Here is a 20,167-nt window from a genome sequence, read left to right on the forward strand (position 1 = left end):
CAGTACACTTAAATAGAGTCGCAATATGGACTAGTATCTGTAAATATTAAGCCACTATATTGTTTTAAATGGACATTTTAAAAAGCTTATAAACATAAATTTTAGAATTTTACAGATGAAAATGATGCCATTGCAAAGGTAAAAAGAAAATGCCCCTGTAAATCACTTCACCTCGTATTAGGAAGGCAAATTTTTTATCAGAATTTTTTATTATTGATCAGAAGGTGCTCATTTTTTTTAATTAGGAGGACAAGTTTGTCAAAGTTTGGATGAATTAATCAAAAGTAGGTCAGTACACTTAAATAGAGTCGCAATATGGACTAGTATCTGTAAATATTAAGCCACAAAAATACAATTTAAATATGAATCCAGCGTGTTCTGCGTGTCTCTGTGTATGTAAATGGCACAGACAAGCGGTTTTGTTTTCTACACATACAAAGTGTGCGACGCTCGCGGTGATTTCAGCTTCTGTCGTCTCACTGCATGAGGACATAAATACATGAACAACATCTCCAGAACTGCTCTGACTCCCTCTGAGAGTTTCATTGGAGTAAAACTATCTTCATATCATTTACATAGACCTACAGAAACAAGTTCCTCATGGAAAGGAAAAGGAAAATACGCTATTTCTTCCATGTTTTAATTTTAATGGTAAACCCTTTGTTTGCCAAAAAATAAAGAGTTTAACTCTTTAAAATAAAGAGTTTACTGTGGGAGTACTACACTCAACCAACACCAGGGAAGACAGTTTTTGTCAGAGCCCTTGTTGTTCTTAATTTTGACATTAATTTTAATTTTTACACCAGACATATATATCGGTTATCGGTCTACTTGATCTGTAATAATCGGTATCGGCATCGGCCCTGAAAAACACATATCGGTCGACCCCTACTCCAGATGTCTGAAAATAGAACTTGAAGGAAAATGTACAGCTCATTCAGTCAAACCAACAGATACAGATTATCTGTAGTGCAACCTTATGATTTAAAATTATTGTTTTAGTCTTTTTGAGTGGAACTTCCCCAAACCGGAAGTGCCTCCTATAATTTAAAATGCAATAGACTCGTTAGGAAAAAGGTGGATAATCCACATATTGGCAAATGTATGCAAGTTGCATGCATACTGTGCAGAAATAGTAGAAGTAGTGTGATAGTGTGCTTTCCTGATTTAGTACTATGTTTATCTGAGTCCAAAGCTCTTCACGTTCCAGTCTTCTGGTTAATGCTTGTCAGACTTCTTGCATGCATATCTGAGAAAAACACTGTGAAAGTTTGCTGACATTATTGCCTTGAGTCAGGGATCAATCTGCTGAGATTGTGCTGACGTGTACCTTGAGCCCGTATGAACAAGTCAGTGGTTGACTGATGTTGGGGTTGCTATGGTAACTGGATGAGCTTCGTATAACAGTTCATATTCTCAGACTTAGATTGAATGGTAAAATGCTTGGTGTACTTTTATAATAGTTATTCAAATCATGAGGTAGTGTTCAGGATTGTAGCCAGCATGAGCAAAGTTATGTAAAGGGTTTTACATCACAAATGTGAAATATTATGTTACTTAATTCATCTTGACTGTGATTTATTTTGGCAGATTTACTGGGCTCAGTGCTTTTGTTATTAAGATCAGTATGACCTTCTTTGGGCTAAATGGGATGAGATTATTCCCACAGAGCTGTGTGCACATTTTTACCTTTCTTAGTCTGAGGAAAAACAGCTCCCTTAAACATTAGGACTATCTGAGTATAAGGATGTTTCTTTTACTTGGTTTTAAATGTACCATGGCCATTTCTCAATATGCATTCTTAAGCAATCTTGCATCCTTATGTTCTCACTCTACATCATCATTAACGTCAAAGTTCAATTCCAGTACTTAAGAACGCAAGTACAGAGAATGCATGAAAGTGCCTGGATGTGTTCTTTATATCGAGGATGCATCGAATGTAGTGGTCGACCGATATTTGGCTTTTTTTTTTTAAATATCGGCATTGGCCGATAAGTTTTCCTGTTTGGCCGATGCGTTCGAGGCGTGACTTTTATTTTGACGGCACTGAGAATGGCAGCGCCTGGGCATACAGTGTTCACATTCTCCCTCTTGTTCGCTGTTGTCGTTAACAGTTCTGTCTAAATACGGATAGAAGTCTGTCTAATAATCAGATAGAACGGTTAAACAAAGGAATTAAAATGCATACAAAAAGTCTTATAACGACTGCTTTTATATTATTAGTAATAGAAAGGCAAACATTACAATACTTTCTTGTTTGCCGTCAGCATTCAGCAAATACGCATTTATATAATTTAAACAAATCTTTGAATGTCTAATAAACATCCAATTTCAAAAACCTTGCAAACTTAGTCGGATCCAGCTGTGAGATCTTTTGAAGTGTGCATGTGTATCCTGCATGATCGCGTGTTCTCTGCGTGACGGTCGATCCGTGCGAATTGAATGCTGACAGGAGGAGAGTTCAGCATCACTGGAGACGCGCGATCGATAAACTTTAAACTCGTGATTTTAAATAATGCTGCGCTTTATGCATTTGCCCACTGTCATATTCATGTCATTTTCATTGTGTGCTTTAAAATGTAAAATGAGTGTTACCTTGACTTTATTTGAAAAAAATATGATTAATGCACACGAACTTCCTATAATACTGAGTGCCCTGTTGGTTACAGTGTTTACTTCCTTTTTAATTATATTTTTATTAAATATTTACTTATTTGTGAAAAATACTTTGTCATCTAAAGTATAAGTATATTTATTTAACACATTCATTTTTTTAATCAATTTTCAAATGATTTTAAATTTCTTAAATATTAATTAAAATAAATACAATTATATCGCTTTATATCGCCCATCGGCCACCCTACTTTCCAAGATATCAGCATCGGCTGTCTAAAAAACCAATATCGGTCGACCACTAATCGAATGCAGACTTGAGAGAATGAAACCGTTAAAAATCACAGAAGACGCTGTGGGTGGTCGACGTACGGAAGCCTGTAAGCTCCTTAAAACGTGCTGGGACTATCATCAGTTCAGCAGCAATATCACAGCGCATCTCAATTCTCACAAAGATGCGTTCTGTTTTCTCGTGTCCTTCTGAATTCATTCTTCAAGGTAGCCTGCAAGGCTGGTTTCCACGAGAACACAAGTCCGTTCTTGGAATTGAAAAACAGCCCATATTTTCAGTGTCCTGTTAAAACACGATGAAAGACAATCTGGGTCATATTTCATTCCAAAAAAGCTTTTTATATTTTTTCCATTTGTACATAGTTATTATAACTGTTAATAATAATAATAATAATGTTTTATTTAAAGTATTTATTTAATTACAACATATGCTACTTGTGATGATTACATTTTTTAGTGTAACAATACTACATTTACAAATGTACTACGTTTTTTTAATCAAATTTATTTGTGAAGGTTGATTTTTAAAAGGTTTATTAAAATGTAACATTTTCTTGTTCATTATGCTGCATTTAATACAGTAGTGTGACTTCTCTTTCTCTGTTGTGTGGCACAGAGTTCCCACATCCCCATGATTGATGCTTTGATGATGGCCTACACCGTGGAGATGATCAGCATTGAGAAGATTGTGACCTGCGTGAAGCGTTTCTCCACGTTCAGTGCCTCAAAGGAGCTCCCCTTTGACCTTGAGGATGCTATGGTCTTCTGGATCAACAAGGTGTGTGTGTTTTGAAGGTTGTGGGCTTTAGTCAAGTCATGTTTGTATTAGAATTAGGGATGCACAATATTATCAGAACGGGCCGATTATGGCTTAAAATGAAAATATCGGCATCTGCCCGATATGAAAAATAATGCGATATGCTTTGCCAATAAGACGAATAACTCGCATGTGCTCAGGGTGTGACTTAACTTTAAAGGGTTAGTTCACCCAAAAATGAAAATTAGCTTGTGTTTTACTCGCCCTCGAGGCATCCTTGGTGTATATGACTTTCTTCTTACAGACGAATCCAGTCAGAGTTATATTAAAAATTATCCTGGCTATTCCAACCTCTATCATTGCAGTCAGCGGGTGTTGCAGTTGAACAGTCCACAAGTCGTCAAATAAAGCGTGCGCATCCATAATAAAACGTGCAGCAGACGGCTCCGGGGGGTGAATAAAGGTTTCCTGTAGCGAATCCATGTGTTTTTGTAAGAAAAATATCCATATTTCAAACGTAATAAACACTTTTCTCTCACTTCCGTTATCTGTCATATGCGGAAGCCGTTCCGGCAACACCCGCTGACTGCAATGATAAAGCTTAGAATAGCCAGGACAATTTTTTACATAACTCTGACTGTATTCGTCTGAAAGAAGAAAGTCATATACACCTAGGATGCTTCGAGGGTAGTAAAACAGTCTAATTTTCATTTTTGGGTGAACTAACCCTTTAAATACAAGGAGCTCTAAAAGATTTTCAGTTACTTTTGATTTAGACCATCTACAAATGTTAAATCATCAAATAAAATGTTAAGGTTACCAATGCATCTGTCTGTAAAAAAAAAAAGTGATTGATTTATAGTTATTTTTCAAAGCTTTCAGTGTACTCAATTTAAAAGAACTTCATTGTTGTTTATTTAATTCTCACAAGTAAGTTTTTGTAAAAAAAATTAAAGGGTTAGTTCACCCAAAAATGAAAATTAGCTTGTGTTTTACTCGCCCTCGAGGCATCCTTGGTGTATATGACTTTCTTCTTACAGACGAATCCAGTCAGAGTTATATTAAAAATTATCCTGGCTATTCCAACCTCTATCATTGCAGTCAGCGGGTGTTGCAGTTGAACAGTCCACAAGTCGTCAAATAAAGCGTGCGCATCCATAATAAAACGTGCAGCAGACGGCTCCGGGGGGTGAATAAAGGTTTCCTGTAGCGAATCCATGTGTTTTTGTAAGAAAAATATCCATATTTCAAACGTAATAAACACTTTTCTCTCACTTCCGTTATCTGTCATATGCGGAAGCCGTTCCGGCAACACCCGCTGACTGCAATGATAAAGCTTAGAATAGCCAGGACAATTTTTTACATAACTCTGACTGTATTCGTCTGAAAGAAGAAAGTCATATACACCTAGGATGCTTCGAGGGTAGTAAAACAGTCTAATTTTCATTTTTGGGTGAACTAACCCTTTAAATACAAGGAGCTCTAAAAGATTTTCAGTTACTTTTGATTTAGACCATCTACAAATGTTAAATCATCAAATAAAATGTTAAGGTTACCAATGCATCTGTCTGTAAAAAAAAAAAGTGATTGATTTATAGTTATTTTTCAAAGCTTTCAGTGTACTCAATTTAAAAGAACTTCATTGTTGTTTATTTAATTCTCACAAGTAAGTTTTTGTAAAAAAAAAATAACCAAAATGATAAATAATTTGTTTATAATCTCTGCACAGGAGAGACTTGGTGTTGTTTCCAAACAAAAGGAAATATATCGGTATCGACATCAGCTATCAGCCAAAATTAGTTGAAAATATCAGCATATCGGATATCGGCAAAAATCCAATATTGTGCATCCCTAATTGGAACTGTCCTTGGTGTATCAGAAGTAATCATAACAGCCTAACTTGCTTTTGAACAGTTAAATGGTAAGGGTTATGTTTGAATAAACATTGTGTGTTACATGATGTACTAATAGTATATATGTACATCTTCATTTGACCCTCTAACTCTAGCACTCTATTCTAATTCTAAAAAATAAAAATAAAAACATTCAGTCCTCTAACACTTGTAGTCTCTATTCTATTTTTATTAAGTACTATATTCTTCTAGTATTCTTACTAGTATTGTTTTCTTTATTTATAAAAAAACAAAAACCTTTCTACGTGTACTGAATTAGGCTAACCGAGACTTGTCACAGCACTTACATATTATTGCCCTTTTCTTGGTTTTGATTGCTTCTATTTTCTTCTATTTTCCTCATTTGTAAGTTGCTTTGGATAAAAGCGTCTGCTAAATGAATAAATGTAAATGTAATAGCTTATCTGCATTTGTCTAATGCTGTTGGGGACTTTCAGTACTTGGACAGAGCATGTCTGTTCATGCTAGCATGGAGACTTATGCTAGCACTTTTAAAAGAAGCCTGAATAAACCTCAGATGTTCATTATAACAATCCCTTCTTTGTATTGAAGGTGAACCTGAAAATGAGGGAGATCACAGAGAAGGAACACAAATCAAAGCAGCATCTGCTGGAATCTCCAAGTCATCAGAAGGTACCAGACATCCCAGCACAAGAGTTTCACACACAGATTGTAAAACACTCTGATTCTCAGGTGCTGTTTAGACCTGGTTTTTCCCATCTGTGTCCTGTAAATGGGATTGTATGTATCTAGAAAACATCATTCAAACTGCACTGGAGAAAAGTGTCAATTTGTGCTTTTACAGAAAACTTTGTTATAATAATAATTAATTAATAATAATAATTATATATATATATTTAAGAAATGATTTGCCGCCTTAAACACTTTAGTCCACTTTAAATTGTTCAGTCCATTTTTTTTAATCAGACATACAGATCTAGATATGTAGGTATGATTGTAGTTGTTTCATCAAGCATCTTTGCATATAAATATGGCTATAATATATCTGATATTATCCAGATATGTACTGCTCCTGGATTGCTTAGTGTTTTAAAATGTGCAGTATTAAAATATAAATATTAAATTTTTAAATATCACAGTTATCGTCAGTACTGGTTAGGGGTGGAACGGTTCGCGGGAAAAAATCGAACCATATGGTTCTCCACACACGGTTCGTCACGCGCTAGGACCGCGGTTCAACTTAAATCTGACAATGCATCTGTAATATGGTTTGCAATAAATAACACGTAAATCAAACAGGGTTCGGCTAATGTATGTTTCTGTTGATGGATGTGCATTCTGGCTTCCCAATACATTACAAAAACAGCGATGGAAAAAAAATAGTGGAAAAACCATTCACTCTTGTTCAATGCGAATACCGTACGCTGGAATATGAGCAGTCATTTATTCCGTCATCATGCTGATAGTGCGCGCGCACAGGTGAGACCTGAACAGCACACGTTGATATGCGTTTAAACTAAACTCATTTAAGCTTTGCCAGTTTAAACATTTAAGAGCCAGTGGACGCGAGCTCGCGCGCGCAGTGAGAAGATTTGTGCGTGCGCTCATCCGAGGGCAAACCCGCGGCTCAGATCGCGCGCAAATATTAAGCGCTCTCTGAAGTATTGTTTATATGGACAAATTCACACAAAAATGGTCAAAATGCCCGTCTTGGCCAGTATCCTATAACAGACATAGTAGGGCTGGACAATAATTCAATATCAATATGTATCGCGATATAATTTTTTTCGATAACGGTGATATGATTTTTAAACACATTTCCGATATGTAAAAAAATATTAATAAGGAGAGTCTGAGATTTATTTGACAGTGATTTCACATTTCTGGTTTGTATGAAGGCTGAATACCAATAAAAGGTGAACATTTATTTATTTGCGCCATTTTTTTCCTAAAATATTATATAGTTTTATAGGAGTAGGTTTCATAGAGTTGTCAAATTAATTTTTCATAAGTTTGTAGGTACAGACATCTGTTGTGGTCGTTCTTGGCTATTTTTATGAGGCTTTTTTAATAGTGTTCATATCGATATCGGAATTATATCGTATCGACCGAAATTAAGAAATATATCGTGATATAAATTTTGGCCATATCGTCCAGCCCTAAGACATAGCCGGCTGAATGTACTGGATCAGTGCACTGGATCAGTGCATTCACTTAAAGTGACAGCACTTTCTTAATATTAATCATACAGAAACAACAAAGAAATTCATCTTTAATTTATACAGTCAAATATGCAATGCTGTTTTACATTTCATTACTTTATTCAATTTCTTTACCTAAAACCTAATGTTAGACCTATCTAAAAAACCCTGGTTTTATTTGTATCTTTACTCTATTGTAGGGATGTAACGGTATGAAAATTTCATATCACGATTATAGTGACCAAAGTTATCACGATTATCAATATTATCACGGTTTTGTTCAAATTAGATGAAAACGTTCAAAAAAGAACTGATACACACACTGAAAACATTTCAATAAGTTTTATATTTGAAAATCAACTATATATATATATATTATTTATTGTTATACTTGTTTATATATAATCACAAAATTTGTGCCAAACCTGGATTTATTTCTCAGTCGCATTTGAAATCACAGTCACAATTTTTATCAAAAAAAAAATAAAAAATCACAATTCGATATCCAATCGTACAGTCCTTGTCTTTAATTTTTACGTGTTCACCGAGACACAGAATTGGCTGACCACTTGATGGGATCAAATGCAACAATTGTTAATATACCAGGTGTAAACAAGATCATAAACAGGTGTGAACTAAAATGGCAAGACTCACATCTGAATAGATGGTACTAATGTAACAACAGCCTTATGGAAATGATCTAATATCTTCAGTGGCATCACTCCTTCTGTTTCCCTCTAACCTCATAGCAGGGTCACATCTGTCTGCTCTTTTCTTCCCTGACCTTACATCCTCTCTGCTCCTCTTCCCGTCTCTTTCCCTTTAACCTCCTCCCTTGCTACTGGGATAGTCTCCCTCAAAATGGTATTGGAAACTAGTACCTGTAAGTTGGCTGTGAGTGCTTCCTTTCCACTGCACGAGTAGTATGTGTCAATCCCAACGTACGCCATCACCACTCAAGCCACGCTTTTATCTAATCAGTGCACACTGGGAGAAGCTATTGTCCAGTAGCTCACGCTGTAATCACACAAAATGATCTGCCTTTCACCCTTTGAGCACATGCAGTTATGAGCAAATACATGCCGCTGAGAGTACTTGTGTGTGTGTGTGTGTGCGTCTGTGCAATTTTGAGTCTCTAACTTCAGCTCTCATCTTCTCATTTTTTGCAGTTGTTTCCACCTTCATTTGTCTCTTCCTTGTTCTGTCTGTCTCTGACGTGTGGCCCTTCAGCCTGATCTTATGTTTGTACCGGCCCATTGCATGCTGGAGCCTGTTGGGGTTTCATGAATGGTACATAGATTCTCTGTCTCCATTCTGCTGCTTCTTTACCTTTAGATCTGCTTTCTAGCTTTCACTGTGTCCTGTCTGAAACCTAGACTTGGTGACTGTTAGGACTGCACATTTGATTGAGTACATTTAAAAGATAATGATTATGGCTGCCATAATTAAAGTGCAGAGGGCTTTTGTGTAGTGGTCGATCGATATATAGGCCAATGTTTGGCTTTTTATTTTTAATCCGATACCTTTTTCCCCTCTTTGTCCAATAAAGAGTTGGAAGCAGGACTTTTATTTTGACGGGGCCTAAGCGTAGATACATAGGAGCACCCAATCTCTGTCTACATTAGTTTACTACCATTGTTCTTTCTAGTCATACAAATTGAAGTGCTGTAATACTTTTTCTGTACAAAAAAGTACATGATTCTCTGTCCAAAGGATTCAAGCTGCGCTAACTGGATGCAGACAGGAGAGTTCAGCGCTCACTGTGTGACTTGCATGAGCAACAATTACTGTTAGCTAGCTTTTTTGAAAAAATACAATTCCTAGATACAAATGTACCAGATTCCTGAGTGCATTGTTGGTTACATTGTTTACTTTCTTGTTTTTCATTTATGAAAAATGCACAATCAATAAGTTTCTATCTAAAGTATAAATGTTTATTTACAGATTTATTTTAATAAAGTTCAAATTACATTTTAAATGATTTCTGATTGTTTTAGTAAATGTGTCATTTAAATTTAATTGCAGAAATTATGCATCTGTTATTTATCTGTCTTTAAATGAGATATATATCGGTTTCTATCGGCCATCAAAAATCCATATCAGTCCACCACTACTTTTGCAAATTGCATGTCTTTTAGGTTCCTTTTTTTATGCAGGTGTATTATGCAACCATGTTGCATACATTCATGAGAATGTAAAATTGTAGTCCTATATGTATCAACGGTTTCTCGCTCTGATTTTGTGATTCCTATCCTTAGCTGTTGTTGAGTTATGTGTGTTGTGGGATATCACTGTTCTCCTGTGTTGTTGCTTAAAGGAGCAGTTCACCCAAACATAAAAATTACCATCTTTTAATCACCCTGATTTTGTTCCAAACCTGTATATTTTTGCTTTTTCTATAGAACACAAAAGCAGTAGTTGTGAAGAATGTTCAAGCAGCTCTTGACTGCACAACAAAAGTGAATGAGAACTGGGCCTGGACATTTTAGAGCAAATACAGTGGAGCAAATGGTTTTAGCAACTAACTAATTTTGATTTAGTACATAAGTTGTATTGTCTTTTTATGATATTTTGTTCTTGACAGCTCTGGTCCCTATTCACTTTATTTTATTTTTTTTAATTTTTTTAAATGAGCAGCTTGAACATTCTGCAAAACATCTTTTTTTTGTCTTGTTTGGAATGATATGAGGATTAGTAAATACAGCTAATTTAGTTTTTTGGGTGAACTATTCCTTTAAGTTGTCTTATAGTCTATAGTCAGCAAATATTCTCACAAATACAGCCTCAAGGATAAAATATATTCCTCTTGCAAACTGTCTCTTGCCTACATGATGCCAGTGCCATTTACCAAAGGTTACTTTGTTGAATACAGCCTGTTGTAGGTGGTTTTGATAGTTTGGCTTCCTCTCATGTCACCTACAGGTACGTTATCGGCGGGATCATGCCTCAGGTAGACAGCTGCCCTTCTTCTCCCTGCTGGAGGACCTCACCAGGGACGTGTGTGACGGTGCTGCACTGCTGACCGTGGTCCATTACTACTGCCCAGACCTGATGAAGCTTGATGGTAGAGTGAAATAACACTAGGGAAACTTGACTACTTAGCTAGTCTAAAGGAAGCCATGTGTGCAATCACTTCACCGCTAGTAACACCAAGATTAATCAGGTTTCCCAAACACTCATACTGCCTCCTTCACTCCACCCCTTACTCCCTCCTAAATGGCTTATTACAAGTAGACCCACCCCAGTATTACGCCATTGGTTCAGCCAGTTGTTGCTATGTCGGGCAGCTCAAACAAACAGAACATGTTTTGATGGCGCCACAGTGCTTACATTCTTTGGAAAATCATACGAATGGTTTGCTTACAATTGTTTTCTGCACATTTAGCTGGGAAAGAAGAAAGAATTTTAACCCACTTGCCCTTTAAGCCGGATGCTGGACTTCATTTTAATCCTGTTAAGCCTGATATTTGACGTTTGAAATTGAACTTTTTCTTTTAATCATTAAACAAAATATATTTTAAAAAATCTGTAGAAAAGGTTTCTTTTTTAATCGCTGAGCGCATCATATTTGATACATCAGGCAGTTGTGGCTCATATAGTATAATGTAGAAGAATATGGAGTTTATACCTGAGGAGCAAAAAAACATTTAGTGGCTCAAAATGAGCAACAATATGCATTTTGGTGCAGTTGCTGATATTAATATGACAAAATCTAAGATGAAATTAGGACCATTGGTTCAGCCAGTTGTTGCTATGTCGGGCAGCTCAAACAAACAGAACATGTTTTGATGGCGCCACAGTGCTTACATTCTTTGGAAAATCATACGAATGGTTTGCTTACAATTGTTTTCTGCACATTTAGCTGGGAAAGAAGAAAGAATTTTAACCCACTTGCCCTTTAAGCCGGATGCTGGACTTCATTTTAATCCTGTTAAGCCTGACATTTGACGTTTGAAATTGAACTTTTTCTTTTAATCATTAAACAAAATATATTTAAAAAAATCTGTAGAAAAGGTTTCTTTTTTAATCGCTGAGCGCATCATATTTGATACATCAGGCAGTTGTGGCTCATATAGTATAATGTAGAAGAATATGGAGTTTATACCTGAGGAGCAAAAAAACATTTAGTGGCTCAAAATGAGCAACAATATGCATTTGCTCAGCCCAAGAGTGCCAGGCCAATTGTACCCATCTCCAATGCCACCAAACGGAGCTTCCTAGTGTCTCCTGGTGTGGCTGATCCAGCGCTTCCTGTCCAGGACAGCCCGGAAGTTTGTAACAGGTACATCCTGCACCCTGAAGAATCTGAGTCTCTGTAAGTGCTTCATGGTTTTGTCTCTTCCATATGTAGCTTTGAGTGTAAATGTCAGTGATGTTAGTCTATGTAAAAATATGCATTGGACAGTCTAGATTTGTTTCTAAATAAACTTTCTAATAATTAATATTCTCTCTAATTTGTATTCTTGCTCAGCCAAACCTATTTTCTACTGGGCAGACCCGTGGAAACACCCTGCACCAACCCATAAATGTTCCACTCTTGACTTTAAAAAACAAAAACAAAGTAAAGATAAAACATTTATGCAGATGAGTTAATGCAGGGTGTTTCATTTTACAGAGTAACTGAAAATGGGAAAATTATATATTGCATAAATGTAGGCTGTCAGGATAATAGTTGTTTTTTAGGCATCAAGAGGCATTGCTGTTATTTTTCTATCATATTTTAAATCATAACTTTTGAGATTCTGTCATCTGTAGGGATGGGTCCAACACCCTACTTGTCAAATAGTGTAGTGAAGACAAGGTTTTTATATTTGTTCATTTGTTTGTGCTTTAACATGATGACAAAGGTGCATCTGTAGCTGCATCCCTTTTAAAGCACCGCTGCTACACATGCGGATCACATCACATTATACACTGGTTATAGTAGTTTTGCACATTCCTAGTCATGATTTCAGCAATACGTGAACAAAAATAATAATGACCTCTGTGGGTTTTCATTTGCTTGAAAACTTTGTTTGCAGTTCAGAAGTTCACAGCCATGCATGCACATTAGAGGGAACTTTGCTTGAATGATTATGATTCACACCTAAATCATAGAGTCTCATAATGTCTTTGCTGTGTCATTTTGTGCCTGTGTCTTTCTGACATGCTGAGACGGGACTGTGCTGCCCTGCCTAAGTTAAAATAATTTTATTGAATTGTGCTTACTCTTATTTCACTAGTAATTACTTGGACATAAAAGGCATTTTAATGTAGGGCTGCACAATTAATCAAATTTCTAATCACGATTACAATTATGGATGCCACAATTATGTAATTATTCAAAGTCCACTTGTTATTCTGCACGCTTAAGATATGTTTTTTTTCTTTCTACATGTTATCTTAAGGGTTTTTCCATTGTTTTAGTTTTTGTATAACATTATAATACCATTCATATTTTTACTTATTTTTATAATTTAAAGAAGAAACCAATCCGATGTATATTTGACATTTGAGGCTTAATACTATAGAAAAGCACTAAAGGTAATTGTGATAATCGTAATTAATAATCGCAATTACAATTTCAAGGGATTAATCGACAATTATGATTTTTGTCATCATGCAGCCCTAAATGGCATGCTAGTGCCTTTAATACTGTTCTGTAATTGTAGTATTCATACTGTTTGTTGGAAGTTATTCTTTTTAAGGTCCTAAACAGAGCAGTGCTGCTTGTCTATATTTGTCCATCCACATGGAAAATGCTTAATGTCAGTTACGATTAGATTTTGGCTGGATAGACCTCTGGGGGCCTGAAGATCATTCGGATTCTAATTTTTTGTGCTGGTGGTTTGCCAACTGTACTCTCTGCTTGCTGTTTCAGTAATAAGGGGAGTTCCAGCTTCAGCCCCTCCCACCCACTTCTGCCACTGAGACAAAGACAGAAGAAGGCTCAGCCAGGAGAGGAAAGCACGGGTATGGCATTAATATTCTGCTGCCATTCATATGAAAATATTAGTTTTTATGCTCACATGGAAGGGGTACCCAGAAATGTTGAGTCTCAGAGATTAAATTATATAAAGTATTATTATTATTTTTTTATTGTTGTAATCTGAGCTTTCACAAAAAAGTGTGAAGTTTACAAAATATCAAATTTTCCGTGCAGTTAAATTAGAATATAACTTGAATGTAGTAGAGTCAGGTAATCAAATTCTTGTGTTTTTCTTACCAGCCTGCCGAAATCGTTCCAATTCTTTTACACAAGAAAGTCACTCCAGAGGATCAGTGGCTTGGTCAGATAAACGGCAGAGGTACAACACTATTAATAATTCTGGGTACTTAAAACATGTCTTTTAAGATATTACATTAAATCTATATTCTGTTTAGTCCTGCTTCTCTTATTATTATTATTATTATTATAATCAGGCCACTGTCTCAGCTGAATCGGTATGTTCTCCACTCTGCTACGGACAGTGATGCAGACCTGGCCTCAGGCGACAGCGTTAGTCTGACTTGCTCCATCAGTGAGGACAGCCTGGCCTCCACTGTCATGCCCAAGCACCAGATCCATCCAGGTCAGGGCAGTGTTAGGCGGGTCAATGGCCACGTTCTGCTGGGCAACGTTAACATGGATGAGGAAGATGAGATGGTAACTATTGCCAGGGCAGATTCATTTACGAATGACACCACCCTGTTAAACTCTGAGGATGCAGAGCGACAGAGTGCTACCCCTGGTGCTAAAACAGGCATTTGGGGAAGACAGGAGGAAGCATCCTCAGATTCCCAAACAGCCAGTTTCTTCCTGGAACCTCTGATGCCTGCGGTTCTCAGACCAGCCAAAGAGAAGTCGATATGCCAAAATAAGGAAGAAGAGTCGGGAGAGGGACGGCAGCGAGGGTCCGCACGGAGAGTAGCAGGAGCAGAAGGTGCCGTTTCATCTTCCAGACGGAGACCTCCATCCACCCTTAATCGGACCTTTACCCCCAGCGCTAGCTCTGAGTTTGAGACAGTTATTGAGCCTAAATCCAGTGATTTTGTGCCTCCAGCCCCTGGGCAGACGCAATCTTTCAGACCATTGGCAACAAGTAGTGTTGAGCCATCTTCTGCTGAGCGGTCAACTGGGTTTTACCTTCATTCATTGGTGCCTGAGGACAAGAGGCCTGTCCAAGCATGGGGCATCCATCCAGGGTCTGATATAGAGACTGTTGAGACCATTGAGGAACAGGATGCAGAACTCACCAAAGAGCTCCATCCAAACAAGAAACAGTTCAATGAAGAGGACGAAGAGTCAGCCAAGCTGCGGGAGGACATGAATGTAAAGGAACATGAGGATAAGAATGGTGGGAGCAGGTGCTCTAGCCCTGGTCAGTCCCAGGTTAGCAGTGTAGCTAGCGGCAGTGTGCGCATGACCAGTTTTGCAGAACGAAAGATGCAGAGGTTTGGTAGCAATCAAGATATCCGCTCCAGCACAAGCAGCTCACAGCGGACCACACCAGATGGCTCAGAGAGTTGCCCGCTTCCTCTAACCTCCTGGAGGATAAAAAGAGACCAGAGCCCCACACCACAGAACAAGGACAGTGCCAACATGCTGGCCTCTGAACTCGTTCAACTCCACATGCAACTTGAAGAAAAGCGACGTGCAATTGAATCTCAAAAGAAGAAGATGGAGGTCATGACAGCAAGACAAAGGCTTAAGCTTGGAAAAGCAGCTTTTCTGCACATAGTAAAGAAAGGGAAGAGTGACATTCTCCCTCAGCCTACAAAGTCGGAGTACTACTTGAAAGATGGCCATAAACTCAATCAAGAAAAAGAGAAGTCGTCAAAAGACGACACCTGTGCTGCTGCACTGAGAGATGGGCCGAAAGAGGCTGAAGGGCCAGAGAAGGCATATCTCGAGTGGGCAGGTGGGGTTACTGTGTCTCCTAGTGCCGTAGATGTGGACGAGGAGATAGATCTTAATGAATGCAACCGCTCCATTGAGTTGCTGAATGAGGCCATAGGAAGCATTCAGCAGCAGATGATGCAGCTTTCGCTCCAGCAGGAAATGCTTATGAAGCAAAATCTTCAGTCTCCAACAGGTGCTACTCCACCACCTAGCAGTGACCAAAGTAATGCATCTGAACCTAGGGTCAGAGCTTCCATACATTTTGTTGAACCAAGTGGCAGCCCTGTGGTACGAAAGCCACCCAAACTAAGTTCAGCACGATCTCGTTCCAAACCTTCAGAGCTGTTGCTAGTTAAGGAGCATGGCAAAGGGCAGAAAAGCTCCACTCCTACACCTACTGACAGCCCCTCTGCCAAGTCCATTCAAGGGGGCAGGACCCCCAAAGCAGAGCCTGAGGACTTTGTGCAAAGCTCTGCAAAATCAGACTCATTCAACAAAGACAAAGGGAACTCAAAAAGCACTACATTCCACCTTAATGATGAAGCTAACTTGAGGATGGTCTCAAGGGAACCAAGTTCTGTGGCCCTTGGTGTCACTTTCGAAGAATCTATGTCCAGTACTTTGCAGGATGCTGAGGCTACATTTGATGATGGGCCAGCAAGAGATAATGTCTCCTCAGAGGATATTTCTAGAGGAAAAGTTAATCTAATTGAGGTAGATTTGTCTGATTTGGCTGCCAACCCAGATGAAGACAGCACCAATGTATTGGAAGTCACCACTGATGGAAGTGATGGAGAAAAGATGTCTGGCATGGGCTTCTTTTTCAAGGTAAATTGAATGCAGTGTACAAGACATTATCAAGTCATTTGTCTGAAAGAAAATTGATTGTATTGGATTTATTTTATGTACTTACATTTTATTAGTGGCATCACTGCTGTTCATACTTGGGGTTAGAGGTTTAAAAAAAATCCCTGGCAAAGTATTAGACTATGGCACGTAATCTTTCCCACTTCCACTTTGTGGCCAAGAAAACCCCACTAAGCAACACCCTAGTAACTACAAAAAAACAAAAAAAACACTGAGCGCTGAAAATGTGAATGTTTTACTGGTTTGACTTTTCCTACTAGTTTTGTTGTTTTATGTCTGCAGGACGAGCAAAAAGAAGAGGATGAAATGGCCAAAAAGCGAGCAGCGTTTCTGCTAAAACAACAGAGGAAGGCAGAGGAGGCTCGGCTCCGCAAGAAACAGATGGAGGCTGAAAGTGAGCTGAAAAGAGATGAAGCCAGGTACTGGCAACCTTTGAAGTGTCATCTTCCATGAATATAAATATGATAAAGAGATGCATTGTAACTTTTTTTTTGTATATGTTAAAGCCTCTTTTCTTTTCCAATTCCAGGAGGAAAGCTGAAGAGGAAAGACTCAGAAAAGAGGATGAGAAGGCCAGGAGAGAGTTGATAAAGCAGGAATACCTTAGAAGAAAACAGCAAGAGATGTGTGAGGAGCAAGAACAGCCCAAGCCCAAACCCAAGACCAAGCCCAAAAAACAAAGGCTGAAGTCTGTGCTGAAGGAAGAACCCCCAGTTGAAACGCTTCCCAAATGTCCTGCTGCCAGTAAGTATTAAACTGTGCCTTCTGTTGTTGCATTATTACTGAGGTAACGGCAGAAATGTTTAATGGCACTTCAAACATTTATAAAACTGAAATAATGAAACCATGTGCCTCACCAGATGAGAATCTCATCAGTGCCCAGTCTGGCTCTAGTCTATCACTGGCCTCTGTGGCCACCACTGAACCAGACAGTGTCAACTCAGGAGGGGCGGGATCTCAACGGTAAGTCCTTCCCATGTCCTACAGGCTGTGTGCAGAAGCGTGCCGCATTTAATTCATTTGTTTCAGAATCAATCGACTGTATTCAGACTGTGACCTCCAAAGCACTTTGTTGCTGTTTGTTCTTTCCATTAACAGAGGGGAATCGGTAGAGTCATTTCCAGGCCTCAGTCGCAATTCCAGTCGTACTACAGAGAGAGACTGGGACAACGGTTCCACCGCATCTTCCATTACATCAACTTCCATGGCGGAATACACTGGTGAGTTTTCACTTTCCGTTCTATAGGACGAAAGTGGTTTTATATTTGTTTTGATGCTCAATAAGTGTGGGTACCACATGCTGGTCTGGACAACTAAATTATTTATACTGTTTTAGATTCCTCTGCACCAGGACAACATCCTGTGTTAAAAACAGCAGCATGCTTATGTGATCTCGACCATGCATCAGCAAATATGTTTGTCTGTGTGCTTGAGTACATAAGCACGCATCAGTTTTTGTTTGGGCAGATATTAGTGGATGAATTTGTCCTTTGAGCCCAAACTCTCTAAAGTGTTTCACTTGTTTGCTTTTAAGTTATAGCTAACATGTTGACTAATACGTTTTACAGGGCAAATACTGTTTGTTCTATTGCTTGAATACATGCATTGCCTTGCTCTAAAGGTGAAGTATGCATTGCACAATTAAAAGTTGTATAATAATCCTCCATAAATTGAAATTAGAACTATCTTTTTAAGCTATGTATTAAAAATTAGTTCAAAAATACTTTGCAAAAGCTCCAGTATGCATCAGTGAGAGCTGTATAGGGCTCCGAGAGGGACACCATGCCCTAACCAGGTGAAACGACAAATTGACAAGCGATAAATCCAAAGGGGGGAAAATATGGTTTTTGCCCTAACCAGACCAACATTTTATTGGTCAGTTGTTTTCTATTTGTCACACTTGGTAGCCCCGCCCACATTGAAATCCCATTGGTCCAAATTCCTGCTCCATGTGGTTTAATTTTAAACATCAAATATGTTCTGATAAGATTTTTTTTTTTTCATTTCGCACAGCATTTTCACTTTTACGGTGAACAGAAGAAATCTTTTTTTTAGCAACAAATCATAATATTAGAATGATTTCTATAAGATCATGTGATGCTGAAGACTGGAGTAATGGCTGCTGAAAATTCAAAAAGAGCTTTATATAATAAAAATAAACTCGTACTTTAGAAATGAAAAGTACTTCACCTTGTTTGATTTTTCTTTTTCTTTTATTTGGTAAATTGTTTATTTGGTAAAAACATGCTCAACTTTTAGATTAACTGCCCCCAACTGATTGCTATTAAATAGGTGCAATTAAACTTTAAATAAGGTGTTTTTGGATTATTTTAAAATCTCATGTAATTGTTTTACTTCAATCAGTTTATAATATCTAAATATTTTATATTGAAATATTCTATTCATAATAAATTACATTTACTTCCATTTAATTTTGTAGGATACTATGAATACTAGTTATATTTGTTTAAATTTGTTCGCTTATTATACTGCGTTTTTAGGGGCTTGTTTTGCTCTTTTTTTTTTTAATTTTTTTTTTTTGGACAACTGGCAACCCTTCACGTGGAGCTTTATTCAAGAGAGGGAAGAGTTTAATAGTGACTAGAAGGAGAGCAGCAGTATGCAAACTGAACATCAGCTACTGTTAGTGCTGACTAAGTAGTTTAAATTATACACCGCTGGTTCTGATCAGTGCCCGATCATTTGGAGTTAGAAAAATATAATACGTGCTGTTGCATTCTCAATATTAAGTATTTTTGCCTCAGATTAAGGATTATGTACATTCGCTTGCGCGTCCACGTTGAATGCGATTCTTGTGTGCAAAAATTAACTGTACATATAAGCGTACAGGCAGAAGGATGCCAATAACTATACATTATTTAAGGCTATTTCTATTCGTTACGACATTGATACATGAACTGTTGTAATCAAGTAAGCTTAATTCATAATGATTCCTCTTGTGAGCCTGTGCGCTCCTCTAAACTGGGTGCTGCACTGCTCTCATGGTTGACTACTGCTCCTTTGTTCTGACAATATCAAGTTATTAACAACCCTTTAGAAAACTGAATTCTTTGTGGATCCTCCTGATCTGTTTGTCCATCTTTCTCCATCTTTCTTTAACAAATGACAGCATCTCAGTCTCCCGTGCGCTGCATGTGAGTTAACCACGCCCACTTATTTAGGTATTGCGGTATACACAGAATTAAAAAAAAAAATGTTACGGTTGACATTTTATACCGCGGTAATGATATATACCATCACACTGCCCAGCCCTACCGAACAGTAGTGCATATGTGAAAAATTGATAATGGATCATCATAAAAAAAGAAAATTGATATTCCATGACCTTATAGGACATCCAAACTTCTCATAAGTTTTGTATTGATGTGTTGTTGTTTTTTTTTTTTTTTACTTTTTAACTGTTTTTGTATTAATATTTTGTCACTGTAGGACCCAAGCTTTTCAGGGAGCCAAGTGCAAAGTCCAACAAGCCGATAATACACAACGCCATCTCTCATTGCTGCTTAGCGGGGAAAGTAAATGAACCGCAGAAGAACTCCATTCTTGAGGTATGTGACCAGTTTGCAGGTTCATGGCATGCAAATAGTATGCTGTGATGTTACCAATAAATCTTGATACTGAATTACAGTGGAACCCCCCCCCCCCCCCCCCCACATATTTTTCTCTTTTTTTTTTCTCGCAG

At 37.8% G+C, this 20,167-nt stretch overlaps 1 protein-coding gene across 1 annotated transcript in view; it reads left to right on the forward strand.

Annotated features, from left to right (window-relative positions):
* LOC107587696 (calmodulin-regulated spectrin-associated protein 1-B-like) overlaps positions 1–20,167 on the forward strand; it is a 36,010-nt gene that overhangs the window by 13,913 nt on the left and 1,930 nt on the right. The window contains exons 4-17 of the mRNA XM_016275579.1: positions 3,521–3,682; positions 6,127–6,207; positions 8,587–8,619; positions 10,659–10,800; positions 11,122–11,189; positions 11,900–12,051; positions 13,597–13,688; positions 13,945–14,023; positions 14,139–16,425; positions 16,747–16,883; positions 16,994–17,208; positions 17,325–17,427; positions 17,563–17,684; positions 19,915–20,033. Coding sequence (XP_016131065.1) covers positions 3,521–3,682; positions 6,127–6,207; positions 8,587–8,619; positions 10,659–10,800; positions 11,122–11,189; positions 11,900–12,051; positions 13,597–13,688; positions 13,945–14,023; positions 14,139–16,425; positions 16,747–16,883; positions 16,994–17,208; positions 17,325–17,427; positions 17,563–17,684; positions 19,915–20,033 — 3,792 coding nt within the window. The remainder of the gene's footprint in view (positions 1–3,520; positions 3,683–6,126; positions 6,208–8,586; positions 8,620–10,658; positions 10,801–11,121; positions 11,190–11,899; positions 12,052–13,596; positions 13,689–13,944; positions 14,024–14,138; positions 16,426–16,746; positions 16,884–16,993; positions 17,209–17,324; positions 17,428–17,562; positions 17,685–19,914; positions 20,034–20,167) is intronic.

Source organism: Sinocyclocheilus grahami, unplaced genomic scaffold, assembly GCF_001515645.1.
Source record: "Sinocyclocheilus grahami isolate Dianchi unplaced genomic scaffold, SAMN03320097.WGS_v1.1 scaffold95.1, whole genome shotgun sequence".
Classification (NCBI taxonomy): Eukaryota; Metazoa; Chordata; class Actinopteri; order Cypriniformes; family Cyprinidae; genus Sinocyclocheilus; species Sinocyclocheilus grahami.